Source organism: Eumetopias jubatus, unplaced genomic scaffold, assembly GCF_037043125.1.
Source record: "Eumetopias jubatus isolate StellerSeaLion01/CBP00866 unplaced genomic scaffold, mEumJub1_p1.0 scaffold_9, whole genome shotgun sequence".
NCBI lineage: Eukaryota > Metazoa > Chordata > Mammalia > Carnivora > Otariidae > Eumetopias > Eumetopias jubatus.
Genome location: NW_028274815.1, coordinates 54429905 through 54454131, shown reverse-complemented (window position 1 = coordinate 54454131; position 24227 = coordinate 54429905). Strand labels below are relative to the sequence as shown.

Below are 24227 nucleotides of genomic sequence, written 5' to 3'. Positions count from 1 at the left end.
GGAATTTAACTTGTCTAAAATGAAAATTAAAAATAAACTGCATTCAAATGTAGGAAAATTATTAAATGCCTAAAGACATTTTTATATACGGGTGTTTGAGGGGTTTTTTAAAACAATGAAATATATGTATGCACACTTAAGCATTCTTATATTATTTCACTGATGTATTTACTTATTGCCTAACATTTCAAAAACTAAACAACTAGCATTCACTGGGTTATCCAATTGTCATGCCGCTTCTTTGAACAAATGTTTTGCTCATTAGTACAACTTCCTCACATCTTTTTACCAAACAAACCATGTTAAAAAAAAAAAAAAAAAAAAGCTGTGCTCCCACTTCATCTTCATTCCAAGTGAGGAATTACCACTTTCAAATCATTTCTGTCTTTAATTCTGGTGGTTACCTTCATAATGTGTATCTACACTGCAATTTCATTGGCCCTCATCTGACTCCCCATCCTAAAAATAAGGATTTAATTTATACTAGTCCCCCCAGTTCCTTCCAGTTTTTCATGAAAGAATTAAAAAAGAATAATAGAGCTATTACCTTTACTACTGAAATAAACGTAAAACCATATTCATCCATCAGTGTTGTGCAGCATCTGGATTTCTCCCCATGATGATGTCCTCCTTCCCCCATTTCAAACTCACTTCTATTCTATATGCTTTTACTTTTACATAGTCACGGTGGATTTTGTTTACATTCTTGTCTTCCATGATTAAATCTACTGATTGATTCTAAAAACTGAACATCAATACACAGCATTTAAAATATTAAAAAAAAAATCTTAAACTGGGCCCAACCAGTAAGAGTAAAACCCACTTCTGAGTTCTCTAATACCTAACTTTAAAGAAAGAAAACTGAATAGCTGAAAACTGAAAATTGTACAGTAAACTGTATAATGTGAATAGCACATTATACAGTTTAGAATTTGGGGGGGGAATGACTTTAAAAAACTCTATCAAGCTGAATTCAATATGAGATTTCTTAAGTGGTTTGTGCTCTTGGATAAGCACAGCTTGGGTAAGATGTGTTAAGTATTTATATTCATTACTTGAACGTGACTGTGGCATTGTATTAGGAAAAGAACACACAGCACATAATAGGCTTGGTGAAAACATTCTCTCCATGGAAACCTGACAGGGTTTTCTTTCCTTCAGGGAAATGAGTTTCTTCAAACCAAGTTTAAAAGATGGCACACTCAATCATAACTGACAATGTCTGCTAGAAAAGTCTGAGCATTTTGGCTTCAGAGTGAGTATTAACAGACCCTTGACATTTCAAAGTCTAAGTCCTGAGATCTTTGCTCAAAAATATTCCTGAATAAATTTATACAGGTTCCTGGTTTTCTTCAGAATTACACTCTCACCTTGTGTCATAAAGTTTCTTACACATACTTTCATATGCAAATTATTAATCTTTTTAATTCCTCTCATAGAATAGCCATTATATTCATTTGCTAGGGCTGCCATAACAAAGTACCACAAACCAGGTGGCTTATACAACAGAAATGTATGCTCTCTCAGCTCTGGAGGCTACAAATACAACATCATAGTTGTTGGCAAGGTTTGTTCCTTCCAAGGGCTGTGAGAATCTGTTCTGCGTCTCTCACTTAGCTTCTGGTGGTTTGCAAGCTATCTTTGGCGTTCTAGGCTTATACAATCATCACCCTGATCTCAGCCGTCATCTTCATCTGATGTTCTCCCTGTGCATGTCTATGTTCAAATTTCCCCTTTTTATAAGGACACCCATCATATTGGATTAGGGCCCACCCTAATAACTTCATCTTCACTACCTACATCCACATTGACCCTATTTCTGAGTTACATTACAAGGTATTGAGAGTTAGGACTTCAACATATGCATTTTGGGAGAGCACAATTCAACCCATAGCAGCCATTTTCACATGATAAAGTTTGACATCTTCCAATCACTACATATTGTCCGTATAACTGCTGAATTTCCCATGCCTATAATAGAACCTGGCACACAGGAGAGGTATAAATATTTGTAGAATGAATGAGTGAATAAATGCATGAGACTATAAGTCAGGGAAGAAACTGGCTGCTGAGAGGCTTGCTAGGCCACATCATTAGCTGAGTAATGCCATTCTGCATGGCATTTAGCGGGAATTAGGATTATGCCTTGGCAAAATAGCAAACTACCGTATACCCCATGGACTTCTAAGGTCACTCGTAAATAGTCAAAATCACAAATGTTAAAAATCAAAAATGTCAAAACCCATAAAACCCAGCAACTATTATACATATTTTTAATGATTTCTTTCTTAAGGGAAGGATAGTAGAAAAGAAAGTATCAGAAATAGAGTAGTAAATGATTTCGATTTAAGTAAGTCCTGGAATGCGTTATTAGAGAGACAGCAAAGGTCACTAAATGAAAACAGTATCAGCCAGATACATTATAGTACCGTTGATGAGTAATCCACTCCTGTAGCACTAAATCAGGTGATTCCTTGTTACAATAATTCTTCTGCTATTTTAATAACTAAACTTCTTTGGACAAGATCCAAGATGAATTGTACACACTACAGTAAATTGTACATAACAAGCCTCTATTCTTTTTACACTAACATTTTCAACGCTCTCAATAGATAGTACCCACATAACAAGGGACTGAAAGTATTCTTTTCTATTTCTCCTAATCATCTCATTCAAATCATATCATTTCCTGGGAACTTGGCTTTAAAAAACCGTATTATTACAAACTTTAAATAAACCTGGATAGGTCTACATTCATTTCAGCAGAAGCATCTTGAAATGTTGAATTATCATCTTCAATTTCCTTCAGTCATTTATTGTAGCAAAAAATAAAAAAAATTAAAAAATGCAAATAAAAAACATCTCTTAAATGTTTCATTTATAAAAGCTTATTTTTCCCCACCATCAAATTCTGTACACAGTCTGAAATAAATCACTTTACAAAACTGACATCTTGCATGCAGTTATTCTGCCACAATACATTTGCTTAACTTCAAGGTTTATGGGGGGAGGGGAGGGAGCTAGCATTTTTTTCTCAACCTTTTATGAACAGAAGACTAATACAGAGCTAGACTGGTTTTGGGTTTTGGCCTTTTGGTGGGGGGCAGAATTAAAATTAAACCTCAATTGCCAATAGAGATCACTACAGCTATCCCCTTTTCTAGATAACTTTACTAATCCTTCCTGGCTATATTAAAAATTATGCCATAAAATAAACACTTTTAAAAGGCACATCAAGTCAGAGGGTGGCTGCTCCAAAGAGTACTCTATGACAGCTCACTCTGATTGGAAAACATATCTGCTAGCCAAAAACATTCAAAGCATTTTCTTGAAATCCTGCTCACAAGCAATATAATAGCAAGTTAACAAAGTAGAACAAATCTACAGAATTCCACTATGAAGTCCTGTATACTTTTCCCCCTAACATAATTGTTAATGACAACTATAAAATGCTAATATACAAAATAAACAAAATGTAGTTTGTATTTCCAAAACCAAAGAGTTTTAGACCAGGATACAGAGAAAAGGAAATGTTTTTATTAGTACAGTACATTCAGATCACATTTATATAAAATAGGTTGCTACCAAGGTCATTTGGTAAAGGAGCCATTGAATATATTTGGGCAAGGGTAAGTTTATGAACTATGCTATGAGGGAAGAAAATGAGATGCCAAGGGCTTCTTTTTCTTCCCTTTATATACCAAACTTAGCTATTACATGAGGGTCAGAATCACTGTTCAAATCTTTCTCACTTAATGTCACTTTGTAAAGCCAGAGTGTCTAATAATTTACTGCATAAAATTATAGTTTAACTATATCATAAACTGAATGATTCCTAGAGCATCTTTTTCTCCAATCACCTACTTAAGAAATTAGTATCTATATTCAATACATTGTCCATTTTTGAAGCATTTCCTACATTTCTAGTCAATCTTAAAAGCCTTATTTAGAAATAATACCAATCCACTTCTAATAGCTAAGGAGAACAATTTTTTAATCTGTAGGGTATCTTAAAAACCAATCAACTTGACATAACCTCCTAATTCCAGGAATGTAAACCATAATTCAACCTTCAATTTTCCTCTTAATATATTCTACTTTACTAAAATGAATTCCCATCCTGCAACTATTAACAAGAAAATTGTACTTAAAATAATATTAAAAGACAAAATCTCATTATTTAGTATTAGATTAATAGTCTATAATTCCAATCTTAAAAATATCTATAGCTATAACCTCTCCAACTTGTTAATTTCCAAAGAGATTAATAAAAGATGTGATTAACATCTAAACTTAGAGCAGACTGTCATTTGGAAAAAACTATGTTAACAATAACTATACCACAGTCAAATAGATCAACCCATCACCCTTTATGGTTCTGACTAAGGTTAATGAGCACAATTTGTCATAAATTTTCTAGTAACTCTGAAAACCTGAATTGAACAAAAAGACTACTTTTTTCATAACACTTTATAAAAATAGAATAAAGGCTTGAGTTGTCTTCCTTGGAACCTGAGTAGTATTTGGCAATGTAAATGTCATTAAATATCTGTGAAATGAATAAACAACAACAAAAATGAGCACGCACTGCACTACCACCATTCAGTTCCTGATTACGTGCCAGGTAATATGTATTTCAAATTCTACATTATAAAAGGGAATACACTCAACTGTTTTTTATTTCTACTAATAAAACACTGAAAGAATTATTCACTAAGTATATGTGCTGCCGAAGCGAGCACAAGAATTATTCACTAAGAAACTCCAATTTAACAGAATTTAGAGTTGGACTTTCACAAACCCTAACTTGGCTAATGATTTTCTGCAACTGTATGACATTTTTCATTTTTTTCTTTATGAAATTAGAAAATATACAGAAATGCAAGTTGTAAGTTTCTTTGTAATAAATAACACATGTACACTACACTTGTTCATAATAACATTTATTTCTCTCATGAAGAAGTTACTTTTTAAAAAAGCTAGAAATTTGAGAGGATGAGGGTGAAAAAAGTAATGAAGTAACTATAAATGTTCTTCCACTTCAAAAATTGTCTGACATCTGAGCCAGAAGACTCTGCATCTATCAGTGACTTCCTCTTCATGTGTCATAGAAAGAGTTCAACATGCTTTACAAAATCCATTACATTTTAAGACATTTCCAACATCTTCTACCATAAATCAAGAAATCCATTTATGCAAGGTTACTTATGCAGAACTAATCACATAGAAAATTTTAACTTCTTTTTCAAAAATTAAAGTACTTTACTGTACTTGGCATTCCTATAATAATGATGTGGATATGTGGATTCAAAAACTGAAAGCATTAAGAGCATATAATTAAAATCCAAGGACTTAGACATTAAAAAAAAATTTTAATATGTAGAATTCTCTGTAACAAATATTCTGAAAAAATAAATCAGAATATAAACACAATATAATCTCCTTTGGACTTGTCCTCTCCTTAAGTGTGGCATTACATAAACATAGAAAGTTGTTCCAAAATACTTGTATGTACTTGATATCACCTCAAAACCATGTAATCAAAAAATGTGAAAAAATGAGACAAAAAGATCTATAGGCATGATGCATAAGCAACAAAAACTCGAGTTTCTCTATTCCTAATAATCTCTAAAACCTATCTTCCTAATTTCAAGGGCAAATTTACACAAAAGAGAAAAATAAACAGTCATCTATACAACCTTTACAGCCTTTATTGATAGGGTATAGCCATTATGCCAAAATTCAGCCATTAATATACAGCTTCATTTCCCAACTAAAGCTAATGAGAATATATTTTACCTTAAATGGGACATAGAGGCAAATTGCCAAGAATTAAAATATAACCTTAAAGTCTTAATTTCATACTTCAAATATCAAAAAAAGCAATAATTCCCAAAATCATGAAAACATGATGAAGTAGCTATATAGGAAAGAAATGGGCATTTAAGTCATTTCATTCTTTCTTTATATAGTGAAAACAGATGTATTTATAACTTTAGCCTTCAGAGAGCATACTTCATAAAGTCATTCATTTAAAATAGACAAATGTTATACTCTGGTTTCTCTTCAGATTGCATAAATCTTTCGCCTTTTACTAAAATAGACAAATGTTTACAAAGAACATTTAACTTAAATTTCATAGTTGCTTATAAAATGGTACTTGAAAGATTGACCTGTATAAGGAAATAAGAGTCTTGTCAAGAGAGATAATAAACTATAAATATAAAATATATCACAATGTTAAAAACCTCATTGTGTTCTATAGGAAAATCAATAAAGATAACTTAATCTTTCTAGGGGAAAGAATATTTAGCATTACAAATTTAAAATGTAAATTTTATATATGGATTCAATAACAAATACATTTAAACCTTGCAATGCCACATAATCATCTATTTTGTGGAAAACAATAAAAGTGATGTACTTTTACAGTATGTGTACATCAAAACCAAAGGGTTAATTTTTACTTTTTCCTTTATTGGCAACTTTGGATGCATTTTTAGGTTTTGGTTCCCAAAGGGCATTTTTCACAAATCTTGAAGCTGCACCTCTGTCCAGCTTGCCAGCCTTTTTCTTGTCTGTTATTTCCTTGACTCTGTTCATGTATATTCTGATTCTTTCCTTAAAGATAAAAAAAAAAGCAACGGATTTACTAAGCTGTTCACCACCACTAAGCTTTATTATACTATACCTCAGTTAAATTCAACAGATATGTATTTATTGCCTATTGAGTGGTGCTAGTAAGTGCAAGTGAATAGGATAAACATGTTCCATGCTCTTCTGGAGTTCATAGTCTGGGGGGAACAGACATTAAAAAGTCATTTCAGAAGTATTTGGAGTGTTTCAAAAGGGGAAGAACTAGACTAAGACATCACTACAGAGATAAACACTGAATTGTTCATATGTAGTTATATATTTTTTAATTTAACATTAACCTAAATCCATATAAGAACTCTTATGTATCTGAAGTCTATAATCTAAAATAGAGCTCTCATATACTTGTATGCAATATACAAATTAAACTCTCTTGAAACTTTTCTAAACAGGAAATGGAAGAAGTAGTACTTAACTATTTTTTTTATTTTACCTTCTAGTATCACAATTAAAATAAGCAAAATGAAAATACAAGTTTTGTTCAATTTCATAGTTTTGATTGATAAGCACATGATACTTTCTAATGAAATACAGTTTCTATATTTCTAATCAGTTCTAATCAGACTTTACAAGGTGAGGAACATAATAAGGTTGCCATACCACTTTGAATCCTCTGAGACCATTAATCAGAATAAAGGGCTATTTTATACTGTCACTGGAGAAATAAAGGGGATGAGAGCCATAAAATAGCATAGTAAATGATTGATCACTAATAAAAAGCAAGTTTTATTAAAATAATCAAAATAGTTATAGAAATACACTCAGAAAAAGGCAGACCCCTAGAACTTTTTAATTGTGAAAGGCTGACAACTCTGCTCAAAATCCTCTCATGGCTGTCTGCTCCCCTTAGAGTAAAAGCCCAAGTCCTCCCAACACACACCTACCCCAGCCTTGCCTGGAATGATCTTCCTCAAATATCCACATAGCCACTCCCTCTCTCCCTTCCAGCTGGCTCAAATGTTAACCTTGTTAATAGGCCCTGCCTTTACCATTTAAAATGGCAATCCTACTCAAGCACTCCAATCCCCCTCATCCTATGCTATTTTTTTCCCATAACATATAACTTTCTAACATACTATATATCTATATGTATTTATTATTAGTTTATGTTAATTGCTTGTCTCCCTCCACTAGATAGTCTGGCATCTGCCACAAGGGTAGTGGTATTTGTCAGCTTTATTCACAGAGGAACCATCTCACTTGGATATAATGCCTGGCTTCCAATAGGCACGCAATTATTTGTTGAATAAATAAATTGACTATTTTCAATGCCTTTCCCCATTCATGATATATATGACAAATAGGTTTCCTCTCACACACTAACTCTGTGATCAATTAGTGATGTCTGTCACAAGGTCAGAAAAGGGGAATGGGTTTATGTATGCTTTTTATGTGCCAACCATCGTCCAGAATATGAATGTACTCCTCCATAAAGTGGGTTCTGACAGAGAAAAAAGACAGATGATGATTTTATCCATTTCCAATGACAGAATCAAGTATTAAGACATTACAAATAAGTTTGTATTAAAAGAAAAATGAGAAACCTTATAAATGTAAAGTCCATATTAGAAAGTTGAAAACAGATGATACAGGGCACACTTCTTAAGATTTTAAAGTCAGTATCACCGGTCAAATCAAGATCTGTGCCTCATATTGTTTTACATTTTTGCTTTAAATATTTTTCACAATTTCTGTATTTAAAAATAAATTTGTTTTTCCCCCAAGAACTTTAAAAGAAGACAATGCATTAGTCCATATATTTATAAAATGAAGATATCTGGTTTACTCATTTTTTTATAAATAAATGACCAAGTATTCTACTAAGTTGTAAATAACATACATATCAACCACCATAAGACTTGAGAATAATAATACAGTGTCAAGTGTATTTCATATATTTACCTTATATCTTATAAACACAAAGAATAAATTTATTAACATTCTTATTCATAAAGCCAAGTCAAGAAGGTTACTGTAAGTTAGATTTCTAATTTTTTTTCATATTGAATGATTTAATTTTTGAAGTCAGCAAAAACTTCAAGATACTAGACCTTATATACTGTACTTATACATCTAAATGGAATACAAAGACAAACCTAGAAGATTTATTACAGGTTGTAAATATGTCAGTAATGCAGAATTACTGGACAGTACACATACAACTGGTGCCAAAAAAGCTTTTAGCTTTGTTGCTGAACTGGATTCTTTACTGCTGAGAAAATGAATTAATGGAAAAATTGAAAAGTGGGGGAGAAACTTTCCCGTCTTTGCTAGTAAATCAACTAGAATATACTTTTAAGAATTGTGTAAGAGTTTTTAAAAAAAAAAAAAAGGCAGTTGTAGAGATGAACAGGATTTCAAGAATTTATAGAAAAAATAATATGGAAGTTATAAATTACTTGAATTGTAACATTTTCCCATCCAGAGATTTATATAATATATGGAACACCATTTCCCTAACAAAGGTAAGGAAAAGACATAAGGAAATCTGGCTCACTTTCATAATTTGGACTCTAAATAATTTTGTTCTCCACAGCTAGTATGATAAAGGTACTGTGACTTTGACTTCAGGAATACCACAACAAACAAAGAGTCAAATAAAAAGAAATCCACTGCAATCTTACCAATTCCTGCTTTACTGGATGTTCCTTAGGATTAACTCCCTGAGTTGCCAAATAAACTACAAGACAAAGATTTCATGGAATAAAATGGCATATATATTAATTAAAGAAACTAGTTACTCACAAAAAAGAAATGTCACAAAAAATGATTAATTAAGTCTTAAATTATTCAACCTCTATGTAATAGTAAATTTTTATGTGCCTCAAGGATATCTGGTACTCTGACTTAAAAGAAATAAATATCTGACTATTAAAATTGCCATAAAGTATAACCGTATATAAAGGCTAGCATTTAAAAAATAAATCACCTTTGACACAATAAATAATTTGTTAATTAACTCCAAATTAATATACATACCCCAAAACATTGAATTTAATGTGTAAGCAGAAACTAAATCCACTTTGGCTTGCTCAAGGGGGTCCAACTATAAAAAAAGAGAGAAAGAAAAAAGAAATACATACAAATTTTGAGCACCATCACATAAACTTTCACCAAATACAATGTATCAAAGAGATGTTTCTTTCCCTTCCTATAATCCAATAACCAAATGATCCTGAAATAATTTGCAAAAAGAAAAAGTTTTATTAACCAGTGATTTTTGCCCACAAATTTTCACTTCAGGGTATCAACTTTACTTAGACAAGGAATGTGTATAATCCAAGCAAAATTCTTTTCAATTATTTTAATTTCAGGAGTTACGATCTGGGTTTTGTATGTCAAAAGTAATTTATCAATATAAACACTGTACATGATGCACTTATGTATAAGAGGCAGGCTAAAATGCTTAGGCAATACCAAAGACAGAAGAAACATAATGAGATTTGTTTTAGACTGTCAAAGTCAATTTACTCTTTTTGTCCTATAGGGTTTCCAGAAACCCTGATAACATCATTGTAATATTTAAAAGGTCAAAGATAGAGTCTGTCAAAAAGAATGTTGTTAAGAGCTTTTTTCTCAAAACCAAGTCAAAATAAAAATATAGTTAAAAAAAATATATAGTTAGGAAGTATTTCCTAAGGTTGGAGTTCTGTTTTGTTTTTTCCCCCTAAAAATACCAAACACTTATAAAATTGAAATTAAGGGGAAAAGGAACATATGTCATTAATCTGTATCTTCTATATTTTCATAACATAGCACTCTGTTTTATGAATTACATTTTTAGAAATTACATTTTTAAAATACCTTCTGCAACAACTCATTTCTAGAAACAGACATCATGGTCTTCAGCATCTCATCCACAGCACCAATGGAATTCTCAAATGTTGATAAATACTCATGAATTTCTACTGGATAGTCTTCATTAATTTCTTCACCTGCCATTATGACCAACTGGAAAAAAAAATTAAATTTTTAGAATTTGTGGAAGACAGAGATTGCTCTTTAGTTTACAAAAACAAAATCAATAGTTTTATCATGCATTTAAAAATTACTAAAAGAGTTAAAACCTAAAGATAACTATACAAATCTTAAAATATAATTCTAGAGCAACTACATTCACTTTGCATCCTCAAATTGTTCAAGGTGGCAGGGGGAGAAGAGAACCTACCCAAGTCCACTAATGCTGCACGTATCAGAGCCTCAATGCCTTTCAAGAACAAAAGACCAAACATGGATTATCAATAATCAAAATCCCACATTTTAAAAACTTACAAAAAATAAAAAACCCGTTGAAATTAAAGACCAACCAAAGCTATGAAAGTACGATGAGTATATCCTATCCTTTATGCTTGTTGAAAAAATGATAAGCTCTTTCTTTGAAAAACTTTGAAAAATTTTAGCCCTTCTAAATTTAGGTGTTGAGGGGCACCTGGGTGGCTCAGTTGTTAAGCGTCTGCCTTCAGCTCAGATCATGATCCCAGGGTCCCGTCCCGCTCCTTGGGAAACCTGCTTCTCCCTCTCCCACTCCCCCTGCTTGTGTTCCTGCTCTAGATATCTCTCTCTGTCAAATAAATAAAATAAAATCTATAAATTAATTAATTAATTTAGGTGCTGATCTAGCAGCATGGTATATTAAACTAAAAAATTAGAAAACCTAGGTCTGAAATAGCTTATGACTATCACTAAAATCATTTTTAAGCCTATACTTACATTTATATATATTTTTTAAGCCTCTTTAAAATTGTAATAACAAATTCAGAGAGTCTATAAATCACATAAAGTCTACCAGCAGAAAAGAGGAAACTTGGGAAAAATAAACGATATGATTTTCATTTAGGCTAGAGTATATCTTGACAGCCCATTCTTTTAAAATTCACATTTATGGGGCGCCTGGGTGGCTCAGCCTTAAGCGTCTCCCTTCGGCTCAGGCCATGATCCCAGGGTCCTGGGATCGAGCCCCGCATCGGGCTCCCTGCTTGGCGGGAGGCCTGCTTCTCCCTCTCCCACTCCCCCTGCTGTGTTACCTCTCTCACTGTCTCTCTCTCTCTCTCTGTAAAATAAATATTTAAAAAAATAAAATAAAATAAATTAAAAAAAATAAAAAATAAAAAAATAAAATAAAATTCACATTTATATCATAATACATAATATCTATGTGAGAAAAACCAAAATCCACACCAACATATTTAATATGATATCTAAGACCAAATTTTCAGAAGCAATTCCAAGCCATACGTACCATCTGTAGATTTAAAAAATATACATATTTTTTAAATACAATGAAAATACCTCTTTCATTACAAAGATAAATAGAACAACCAAGAATGTGTAAAATAGTAAAGCATAGTAGAATTGAAGTAAAGAAACTTGGGCTTTCTGTCTTGCTTGATCACTGATTTTGTCACCTTAGATAAATCACTGAAAATCTCTGGGCCTCAAATAGTTCATGCATAAAATAAGGCAGTTGGTCTAATGATCTGTAAAGTCCCTTATAATTCTAAATGTTACGATTATGTCACTTAACTTTAAAAAAGTACTATTGGAATATTTATTGACAATGTGTCAACATTTCTATTCAACAAGTACATTCTGCTGAGTCATCTGGTTTCATTAAAAAAAAAAAAAGTCAAGTCTATCTGGCTATCACTGCTTGGGCTGTAAAGTTACTATCTAACTACTGTGCAACCAGCAATTGAAAAAAGGACCTGATAAAAGAAAACCACACAGGAAGGAATTGTGACTTCTTGTTTCAAAAGGCTAACTAAAAATATGTATTTGCCTCTCATCCCTCCCCAAATCTCTCCAAATGACAAAAGAAATCCAAAAATAAGTCCAGAGTAATGTTGGAAACCAAAAAGGGCATGTATCCATCAGCAGACCTCAACAGCACAAATTTTTGTAAGCTAAAAAGCAAATGGGATCAGCGTGTTACGAAAGAGACCAAGGAGCCTGCAATCCCCCACAAACAAAAGAGAAGGTGAATGTATAACTAACTCCAAGATGAAAGGCACTAAGAACTGGGGCATAAGGGCTGAAAACAGCTAAACCAAAATCTCTAGATCTTGGAAGGCTCCAGCAGCTGCTGCCCAGATAAAGGTGTAAGTACAAGCATTATACTGCAAATATGGGGAAGATTTAGTGCTTATTCTCCTTACGTAGAATTTTAAGCCAATAAATTTGGAAAATCTGGATGAAAAGAATGAGGGGCTCGGGGGGAAAAATTACCAAAATTAACCTAAAAAGAAGTATGTAAAACAAATAGATTAACCACAGAACAAAAATTTTAAGGTCAAAGATCTACCCTCCAAAAAGGCTCCAAGTCTAGAAGATACAGGTAATTTCTTTCAAACCTTTAAGAAACAGTTAATTCTATAGTATTTAACTGTTTAAGAACACAGAAAAAGATGAAAAACTGAGATACCTATGTCATAACATACACAAAAATAAACTCCAGATGAATTAAAAAGGTAAATGTATAAACATATTAAAAGATTATTAAAATATTTATATAATCCATATGAAACCCAAATGCTATAAAAGGAAATGAGGGACAGACTTAACTACATAAAAAACTGAAAAAAAAAATGTACATGGTAAAAGTGTGCCATAAGCAAAGTTAATAGGCAAGAAACAGCCTGGGAAAAATATTTGCCAATAATAAAGAATTAGATTATATAAAGAATTCCTACCAATTAAAATAATACAGATATCTCCCATCAGAATGGCAATAATGTTAAAGATTAGCAAAGTTCAGTGTTGGCAAGGGTATACAATGAAGGTGGAATGTAAACTGGTATAGATTTTTTAAATGTACATACCCTTTGACTCAGGCAGTCTTAAGAATCTAGCTTAGAGAAATCCTTGTATACATACATACATACAAATTTATTAAAATGGACACCTTGAACTCTTCTCTCAATCTCTCCTACTTTCTCTTGCATCAGTTTTTCCTTCTGCTCTATCATTAACCATAAGCTTACCACATTTTATTTCTCCATCTTTGACAACAAAAGAAACATTTTGACTTCATATCCCCTCCAGAGAAAAAAAAACATTTTCCAACCCTTGAAAGACCGGCTTATACCAACAGTCCCAATTCCTCTCCTTCCATTCTTTCTTGAATCTGCTACAACCAGGTCCCCTCCTTCTCACTCAAAATTGCTCTTGTCAAGGTCACCCACATAGTCACACTGTTAAATTCTATGGTCAATTCTCAGTTCTCATCACTTGACATTGTTCACTCCCTTCCTTTAGTTTCCAGGGCATCACATTTTCTTGGTTTCCCTCCTACCTCATGGCTGCTTTCTTGGTCTCCTTTGCTGCATCCTTTTCATATCCTCAGCCTCTTACCCTTAATATGCCCACAGGCTGTCCTTGATTCTTTTTTCCCCTCTAATTTACTCCCTAGGTGAGCTCTGGACTTTAAATTGCATTAATATACTGATGACTCCCAGGTCTTTATCTCCAACTCTGACCTCCCCATGAACTCCAAATCACATTTCCAACTGCTTACTCAATACCTCTCTGGTTGGATGTTAATAGATTCTCAAATGTAATGTACCCAAACCAAAGTCTTGCCTGCTATAGTCTTTCCAACTCTACCTTTCCAACTGTTCAGACCTAAAATTACAGAATGGTCCTTGACTCTCCAGCCATAATGGCCTCATTGCTCTTCCCCTTCACATTGGGCATGCCCCTACCTCAGGACCTTTGTTCTTCCCTTCCTAGAATGCTTCTCCGGCACCAAGAGCTTCAGAGTTCATTACTTCACCTTCACCAGATCTCTACTCAAACGTCACCTATAGGTAATCCTTTCCTGACCACCCTTTGTTAAAATGCACCCACTACCCCCACCGACTTCCAGCACTCCTATCTCCTTCTCTACCTCACAGTGCTCAGTAGCATGACATATTTATTTTATTCATTTACTGTCTGGCCACCTCCAAAAGAATGTAGCCACATGAGAGCAGAAATTTTTGTGTTTTGTTCACTAGCACTGCCTGACAGTCAACAAACATTTGCTGAATGAAAAAACTCTTAACAAAATATTGGAAAGACTAATCTAAATATTCATCAATAGGGAAACAGTTAAATGAATTATAGCACATCCGTCCAAAAGAGTATTAAAAACAAGTAAATCTTTATGTAGTAACACACAATGAGAAGTGGTGAAAAAATTCATAGAACACTGTATATAAAACAATATGTATCTTACATATGCCATTTGTTTTTAAAGACCTGTATATATGAAAATATGTAGAAAAAGGTCTGGAAAGAGATACACAAAAAAGAGACATTCTTTCTGAGAAGAGGCAGGGATTAGGGAATAGGATCAAAGCAGACTCATTTTAATTCTTCATTCTTCATGATTTTTTTTTAAGAGAGCCAACATGCGTGTGCTAGCCGGGGCCGGGGGGAGTGAGAGACTGTTAAGCAGGCTCCATGCCCAGCACTGAGCCAAACTGGATCTCACAACCCTGAAATCATGACATGAGCCAAAATCAAGAGGCAAGGGCTTAACTGACTGAGCCACCCAGGCATCCCTAAATTTTGTTATTTCAAAAAGCATGTACTAAAATTGTAATAAAAAACAAATCATTAAATTCAAATAAAGGCATATTTTAACAATGCATTTTGGCTTTTAACAAATACTGCAAATATAAAAAACACAGGAAGGTCTTTATTTAAATGTGCATTTTTTTCATCCAATTTTTCTATTTGAGAATATTTTTCCTCTCCAGAATCATGATGGGGATTTTTCCTACAACTATCCCTGGTCCCTAGGCCCCAATAAACAAGCAGTTATTTATCGTTAAAATGGGTTAGGATGAACAGTGAAAGCAAAGCAGTAAGAATAATTACCCTCATTAAATATGAACTGAACCACTTGCCTTTTTCCTAACTAAAAAAAATAAAGGCAAGGCAGACTACAAAATAATGGTTCTTCTATTATCAGAAATTCCCTCCAATTCATATGATTTCTTCTAACGTTTTATACAGACAGTTCCTAAATATTCATTCCTTCCACAGGAAAATCTACAAGGAGAGAACTGCAGAAACTTCCCTCTGTTCCCTTTGCTACTCAGATCCCAGAATAAAGCCATGAAATGTATGGTATTAGCAGCAATAGCAAACATTTGAAAATCTGCCTATAAGCCAGGCACTATTCTAAGTACTCTATACACATTAACTCCTTTATTTGAGGGTCAATAACTTGCCCAAAGTTGTACACAGTAAAATGTCCAAAGGGAAAGAAGAAAAGAACTCAACCTCCTCTGCTCCTTACCCTCTCCCAAGGTCTAAAGGTATTTCTCGCCCTTCAACCTGCTCCTTCTAAAGTACCAGCAGCAGAGGTGGAGGTAGGAGAGGGCAGGAGAAAACTGGCCTCTTTCCATTCCTAAGGTCTGGCTAAGATTTAAGTGCAGATGGAGGGAACCCTCCCTAGTAATCCCTACAGGATGTCACTGCCACTCCCTCCCTCCTCTCACTGGTAAGGAAAATCATAATACAGGCAGAAAAGGAGGGGTGCATATTATCACACAAGAACAGAAGCCATCTCCCTACCTCCTGCCGACGATTCTCTTACTTCAGGAAGGTCAATCCAGTCAGGAACCTGGGAGTCACCCATCACCCCTTCCTCAGACCCCAGATCCAATCAGTCCCATCAATTTGGCCTCAATGTCCTTACACCACAAGCTTTCCTCCACTCTCACTGACTAGATCATTTCAAGAGCCTCTGAGTAGTCTCCCTACTGTCAATTTTTTCCACTTTCAATTTTGAAAAGTTACAAGATATGATTTTTCTATAAAGATACTCTAGTCATGGTACACCTCTGCTTAAAATCCTGCAATAGCTCCCCAATCCCTCAGTATGGATACCAGGCCTATTATGACGTGACTCTTGCTTGTCTAACCTCATCTCTCATTGCCCCCCTCTTCCAATCCTACAGCTGCAGCCATGATGGCAGTCTTCCAGATGTGCCACGCTCATTCACTCTAACCTTTCACCTACATGGCTCTCTGTACATTAACCATTCTTCCCACTTAACTTTGTTCAAACTTTAGACATAAGATCAGGTTTTGCTTCAGCCAGTGAAGAATTCTCTGAGTACCACCCTCCTATTCTCTCTGAAAAACGCAACTACAAGCTGTCATATCACTAAAACACTATCTGGTATTGTCTGTTGATATAATTAATTTCCCTTTGACTACAAGCTCCTTGAAGGGGCTGTGTCATACTGATGTTCCATCACCACTGGCTGACACGTGGAATGACTATGTCTCAATCTGCCCAAGACAATCCTAGTTTGTGCCTATTGTTTCTACTGGCCATCCATTCAGCTCCCCATTTCTCTTTCAGAAGTCCCAGTCTGAGCAATAAATCATATGATCACCCTAAACAATGTAGGTTCTCTGACCCTTACCACAACTCCCCACCCCATTTTGTTAGAGAACGGCATCAGGGGAGTTGCTCCTGGTACCATCCAGCGCTCACCCAGAGCAGAGAACCAATAGGAGATTTGAAGACATTTATTGCAAGAAACCAATAGGAGATATATGAAGAGATTTACTGAAAGAAACTGGCTTAAGCAACTGTGGGGGCTGGCTAAGTAATTCCAAAATCTGCAGGGCAGCCATCAAGGAAGAGCATACTGGAAGTCTTGGCTACAGGCTGAAGTTGCTGTCCACAGGTGGAATTTCTTTTTTGTCAGGGAAGCCTCAGCTCTGCTTCTAAAGCCTTTCAACTGATTGAATCAAACCCACCCAGATTATCTAGAATATTCCTCCTAACTTAAAGTCAGCTAATTTGTAGATTTTGATCACACCTACAAATACCTTTATAGCAACACCTAGATTGGTTTTGGACTGAATATCTGGGGCTGCAGCCTAGTCAAGCTGTCACATCAAAAAGACCGTCACACTCCTTTAAGCCTCCAGAACTACAGCAAAAAAAGGTACATTCCTGGCATTACAAGTTGTTGTTCTGACAGAATTTCCCCCAAAATAGCCTTGTTATTCCTGATTGTCAGGTTCCCAAGTAATAAAACTAGACTTCAAATTCCAACTAACAAATGTGAAGGAATGACAAATTAAAAAAAAAAAATCACCATTTTGCAACCCCTGATGAAATTATAGATTCAGGCAACAATCACTGACAGATAAAGGGGTGATGGGGAAGTTTACAACACAGGAGTGAGACTATCACTACTTAAGCCCAGGGATCAATCTTCACATCACTGAAAGTAGGACACAAACATTATGAATCTCCTGATGTGAAGCAATGTGAGGTACACAGCACCATCTGCGTAGCATTTCCAACTTCCCAAAAAAGTTGACTCTGAATCTAATTGAGCCTTTAAAGCTAACTTCCATTTTACAGGAAATACAGAAGATAGAGAAACAAGTTAACACCACAAGAAAGCAAAAAGACAAATCTAAAGTGAGAAATACTCTACTGGACAATTGACCTGGTTTCTGTAACAAAAAATGTGATGAAGAAAAACTAAGAAAAGGGAGAAGTAGAGGAAGAAGAGATTAAGGAGATCTGGGAGAGCTAACAACCAAATGGATATGCAGACTTTGTTTGGATCTTGATTCAAATCAAGTATAAAAAAATATTTATGAGACAAAGAAATCAATATGGATCAGATGTTAGATGACACTAAGATTATTGCTAGGAAATTAGAATTCAGCTGAAAATGGCATTATAGTTATATAATATCATTTAAGGATGCATATTGAAGTACACAGGGGCAAAATTACAGGACATCTTGAATTTGCAATTTAAAAAAAAACTAGCCTTCATGAATTACTTATACTTTGAGAATAGAGATAAGAACCTATGTAGCGGGGCAGGGTGGGGGGCGCCTGGGTGACTCAGTCGGTTAAGCATCTGCCTTCAGTTCAGGTCACGATCCCATGGTCCTGGGATTGAACCCCACGTTGTGCTCCCTGCTCAGTGGGGAGTCTGCTTCTCCCTCTCCCTTTACCCCTCCCCCTGCTTGTGTACCCTCTCTCTCTCTCTCTCTAGTAAATAAAGAAAATCGTTAAAAAAAAAAAAAAAAAAAACTATGTATGGGGCACCTGGTTGGCTCAGTGGAGTGTCTGACTCTTGATTTCAGCTTAGATCATGATGTCATAGGTTGTGGGATCGAGCCCCTCGTCAAGCCCCTTGTTGGGCTTCTCACTAGCGGGAAGTCTGCTTGAAAGATTCTCTCCCTCTGCTCCTCCCTCCAACTTGTGCACTCACATGCGCATGCTCTCTCTCTCAAAATAAATAAATAAATCTTTAAAAAAAGAACCTATGCACATTATTTCTATAGTGAAATTAGATACCTAACTCACAAACCTAACATTTAGAATATAACTCGGTTCATAAATTGAGGAACACCTAAACAGAAATTACAGTCTAGAATACTAAAGCAGCTCTATTATCTGCCATTTCAATTCCAAATATAATTGGGGGTAAAGGGAAGCTAGGTTACTGGGCGAGCTCAACAGACCTGTGATAGTTGTTGAACAAAGCTTATAAAAACAAAACAGACCCTGTGGCCTCAAATGAGGTTTATATTACTAACATTTCCAACAAAGGCTGACATTCCAGAATGTCTAATTATTTCAATAATGTCACAAATTTCCTTCTAAAAAAATTCTGATGTCCTATACATTATCTTGCCCTCCTAAAAATGTATGCATGCCGGAATGAGTAAATAAACAAACCAACACAAGTCAAAAGTCATATGTAAAACTAGGGAAAATGTTTGCAACACAAAGACACAAAAAGGAACCCCTACAAATCAACTTAACAACAAAAAGAATACCTACAACCCAAAAGAAAATCAGAAGCTCACATATAAAGGAAATCCAGATGACCAATAAAGATAAAGCTACTCAATCTTATAATCAAAGAAACATAAATCGCTAAAACAAGATGTCACTTTTCATCTGCCAAACAAGCAAAAATTAAAAAGACTGATAGTATCTAATATGGTCAAAGGTGAGGAGAAACAGTCTCTCATTCACTATTAATTAGAGTGTATACTGAGTATGGGGGGTGGTGGGAATTTGGCACTGTGCTTCAAAATTACTTATGTTCAAATTCTTTGACCAAGCAATTTTACTTCCCAAAGAGTACATTTTCACACAAGATAACGTTCAAGGACATCTAGTATAGCCCTCTTTAAAATACTGAAACTTTAAAGCAGAGAACCATTAACAAGAACTGGTTAAATAAATTATGACATAGTCATTCAATAAAATACTCTGAGGCAGTGAAAAAGTATAAAGTAGAGCCAGATTCTTAAGATATATTAAGTGAACAAAAACTAAGCAGGATATAGAATACAACCCATTTGTTTTTAAGAAAAAAGATGTATGAGCATATACTTGTATATGCATGTAAATTTCTTAAAGGATACAAAAGAAGCTGCTAACTATGGCTACTTCTGGGAAACCAATAAGCAGGAAGGCAAAGGAGCACATTTTACATTATACTCTCAGAATTACGCGTTTTAAACAATAATAAATATAACATATTATAATAATTATATATTTTTACATATCATACATAAATTTTTTAATTATCTGAAATTTTGAAATTTATTCCCAAATATGCCCGATGTCATTTCCCCCAACTTAGCAGCTAAAATCAAACCTATATTCTTTAGCTCTATTATATTCAAAGAACCATATGAATAGATTCCCTTCTCTACACATAAATTTTCTAGCCACCATGAGGCCATTTTCTCCCTATTCTCACATACAAAAGCCTCTCTGGCCTTGTTCTCTGCCTAGAACTCCTAGAATTGTGAGGACTCCCAGTCACCACCATTTTTTGCCTGCTTAACCCAGCTCCCTCATCACTCAGATCAAGTCACATTCACTACTTATAGAGTCTCACAGCGTCCTGGTTTCTCCCTGTCATTGTTGTAATTTTATACTTCTGTGATTATTTGATGAACGCCCATCATCCACACTATACTGTAATCCTGGTACAGGGCAAGTCTTTGCTCATGATTACATTCCAAGTATCGTGGCAGCATGTCATAGTTGCTAAATAAATATCTATTAAATAAATGAACCCTTAGTGCCTGGCATGTAGTAAATGCTCAGTAAATGTTATTCATTTACATGGCACTGTAGAGTATGTGCTAGGAGGAGTAAGGATAAAAAAAAGAATTGTCAGGGAACTAAGCGAGTACCTGGTTGAGGATAACTAGCATTAATTTGTGTCTTTTGTGAATTTCTTCAGACCTAGAGCAAGAATAATTATCCAGAATGAGGAAATGGCTAGGAAAGAACTTGGAAAAGCATCCTTAAAACAACTGACTGGGATGTATGGCCTTGAACGGAAAAAAGTAAGGCCCTTCCCTCTGCTTGGATTACCCCATCCTCACACCCCATCCCCTATGTTCTGGGCCTAGTGAAACATTAATTATTTAAAGCCAGGAGACTAATTATGCCCCTCCTCTATAAAGGCTCCCATAGCTTCCAAACAAAAGTATCTCTTCTTTGTTCCCAAGTTCTCCAGACTTAGTTATTATATATCCATCAATCATACTCCTTCTCATGTATCTTGATAAATCCAAAAGTGTCAAACCTCATTTTACTTGATCCATTCATTCATTGCATTTGACAAAAATGAACACACTACTCAGCCCTGAATTCCACAACACAAGACTCTCAAAACTGTCATTGTCCCACACTAGCTATTTATTCTGTCTCCTTTGCTGGTTTTTCATCTCCCCAAACCTATAAAGGCTAAAATGCCTAAGGACTCAGGTCTTATACTACTTTTCTTTTCTGTTTACATTCATTCCTTTGGTGATTATCTCCAGTCTCACAATTTTAAGTACCATCTGTTCACTGACAACTCCCAAATGTTCTTTTCCAGCAATGAACTCCCCCCACTGAACTCTAAACTTGGTAGACTCAACATCTCCACCTGGATGACTAACAGACATCTCAAACCTAACATGTCATAACTGAACTCCTAATCTTCCCCCACACAACTGCTCCTTTCTTAGTTTTTCACTTCTTAGTTAATGGCAATTCCACCCTTCAAGTTGCTCAAGCCCCAAACCCTGACAATTATTTCACTCTTACAATCCACATTCAATCCATAAACAAATCTGTTAGCTTTACCTACAAAATGCATCCAAAATTGAACAGCCTCTCACCATACTTCTTTTCACCCTATGAAGCCACTATAATCTCATATGAATTATTACAACACCTTCCTAATTAGTCTCCTGGCTTTTGCCTACCACACTCTCCAACAATCTGTTCTTAACATAGCTGCCAGAGTGATCCTGTTAAAAACCTATATCAGATCATGACATTCCTCTGCCCAGAACATTCCACTGGTTATTTATCCTCTATGTTATTCCTTCAAAGCAGGATTTATGTTGCATGACATTTGCATCTGCACATGACTAACATAACATCTTGCCACATATTAGGTACTTAGTAACTGTTTGTTACCCCTTCAAAACCAATGAAAGTAAATTGGGGACAAATTTTGAGAATCTTAATATCAGATTAGAGTTTGTACTTAAAGATATTAGGAAGTCACCACATGGATCCAAAAGAAAAATATACCATAAGGTACATTCTAGGGCTGTTTCCATTCCTATGCTAAGTAGAGTTACATACAATTATGAACTGAGCCAGAAAAAAATCCAATTTATAATTTTGAGACATCTGCAGATGTTGCACCAGAATTCTATTACCATAATGACCTTTTCGCACTGCATTATCTTAGAAAATAATGGTGAAACACACATACAACAATCTATCAATAATATTGCTCCTTCGGCAGACAGTTCACATTGATGCCATCTATAATTCTCCTTCAAACTAACAGTAAAATCCCTGAGAAAAGATACTTTTTCCTTTTAAAGGTATTAACCTCTAAAAAATAAATTTAACCCAAAGTCTGATAATAGAAAAAGATACAAATTACAAAAGGTTGCTCAAAGTTGAGATGAATAATTACATCAGATAATGAATTTACTTCTTTTAATGCCAATGTTTAATTCAAAGTATTTTCAAAATTACAGATATGAAGCAGCAAAATTACCTTCCAAAACCATGGAATTCGCTTATTACAAAATTCTCATCTCTAAAATAATAACCGTATATAGGACGATTGTGAAAGTTAAATGAATAATATTGGTAAAGCTATTAGAACAGTGCTTGGCTCAGTTACCACTCAATACATTAGCTAGTGGTAATAGTTATTAACTTACTAAAGTGAGACTGACCAAATGTGACCAATGTGGACGATTCAAAGCCATACTTGAAGGGTCAACTGTTTGGAATCAGTAGCTGAGATAACACATATAAATAACCATTTGAAAATTAAAAGCAGTTTTATGAAAAACTGTATCACCTCTGACCTGTGATACATATAACATTAACTATTTGAAGGCAGCTATAACACCCTGTAACATTTTGGAAAACCACTGTTCACACGGTCATTATTTTATCTTTCAACAAAACAGAGTTCTAGCATGTCCACAAATCACAAACGGTTCTCTGAATTTCAAAAGGAATTGTCTGAATTTTCGGATCCAACATTTTCAGATCCAGTGTCAAAATAGTTAATTCTCGGTTCAGTATATTATCAGACAGTCCAAAGAGATTAATAAGCAGGACATATACATCTTTATCAAGCCAAAATTGAATTGAGGTCAACAAACAGAAAGACATTAAAGATAATTTAAACAGAAGTTTGAATCGCACCTAGCCTTCCTGAGGCATAATGAAAAACTTCGTCGAGATTATCGACTACAGATTTCGCCTTTAAATCGAAATTAGCCTACCATCTCACGTGGCCTAATACCGCAGCGGCAGGCCGTATGTGAATGATAAACGGTGACAACATAGTAAAGTTATTCCCCTACACCTTACACTTTGGCCTTCGTCCCTAAACAAGATTTGACGGCAGCTGAAAATTGTGCAGTCATTTAATTTCTCCTCCGCCTCCCAATATTTAAGAGGAGAAGCTGAGGAGAAAAAAACTAAAGGCCAGACCAAGAGAGAGTGGTGAGGGGCCAAGTTTAGCCAAAACCGGCTAGCAGCCGCAGGACAACCCGAAGTGGGGGTCCTGCAACAATGCCATCCCCCCAACGCTCAGGTATGAGGTAACGCATTCGCGAAGGCTACGCAGCCCGACCCGCTCCCCTCGGTCAGCCCGGGGATGAAAAGAGGGACTCCGAGAAGAAGCGAACTTTTGCAGAAACACGAGAAAAACTCAAACCCCAGCTTTGATTAATACCTCGCGGGCCTTCTACTCCTGCCTCCAGAAAAAGCAGTCGGGTGGTGGTGACGCCAATAGGCGCCGTCTCTGTCCGCTGCGCGCGCGGCGCTCTGTGATAACGTCACGCGACTCACCCCGCCCCCTGTCTCCTTTCCCCTGGGCGACTACTCTCAAATACCTCAGGCCAGACCTGTGGAAGGATTTGGGGCAAGAAACGGGTACCTTTTACTAGATTTGTATTCTGCGGAAACCCAGATACAAGTTGGGCATACATAACCATAAAAAAAATGTTAGTTACTAAGGCTTTGTT

The 24227-nt window shown here is 35.1% G+C and overlaps 1 protein-coding gene across 1 annotated transcript; it reads right to left on the bottom strand.

Annotated features, from left to right (window-relative positions):
• Positions 1-4927: 4927 nt before the first annotated feature.
• C1D (C1D nuclear receptor corepressor) lies at positions 4928-24022 on the bottom strand. The gene is made up of 5 exons (XM_028116090.1): positions 23936-24022; positions 10459-10605; positions 9634-9700; positions 9279-9334; positions 4928-6621 (listed from the first exon to the last, which is right to left on the bottom strand). The coding sequence occupies exons 2-5, from the start codon at positions 10594-10596 to the stop codon at positions 6457-6459; spliced, it is 426 nt and encodes a 141-aa protein (XP_027971891.1). The 5' UTR covers positions 10597-10605; positions 23936-24022; the 3' UTR covers positions 4928-6456.
• Between the last annotated feature and the right edge of the window lie 205 nt (positions 24023-24227).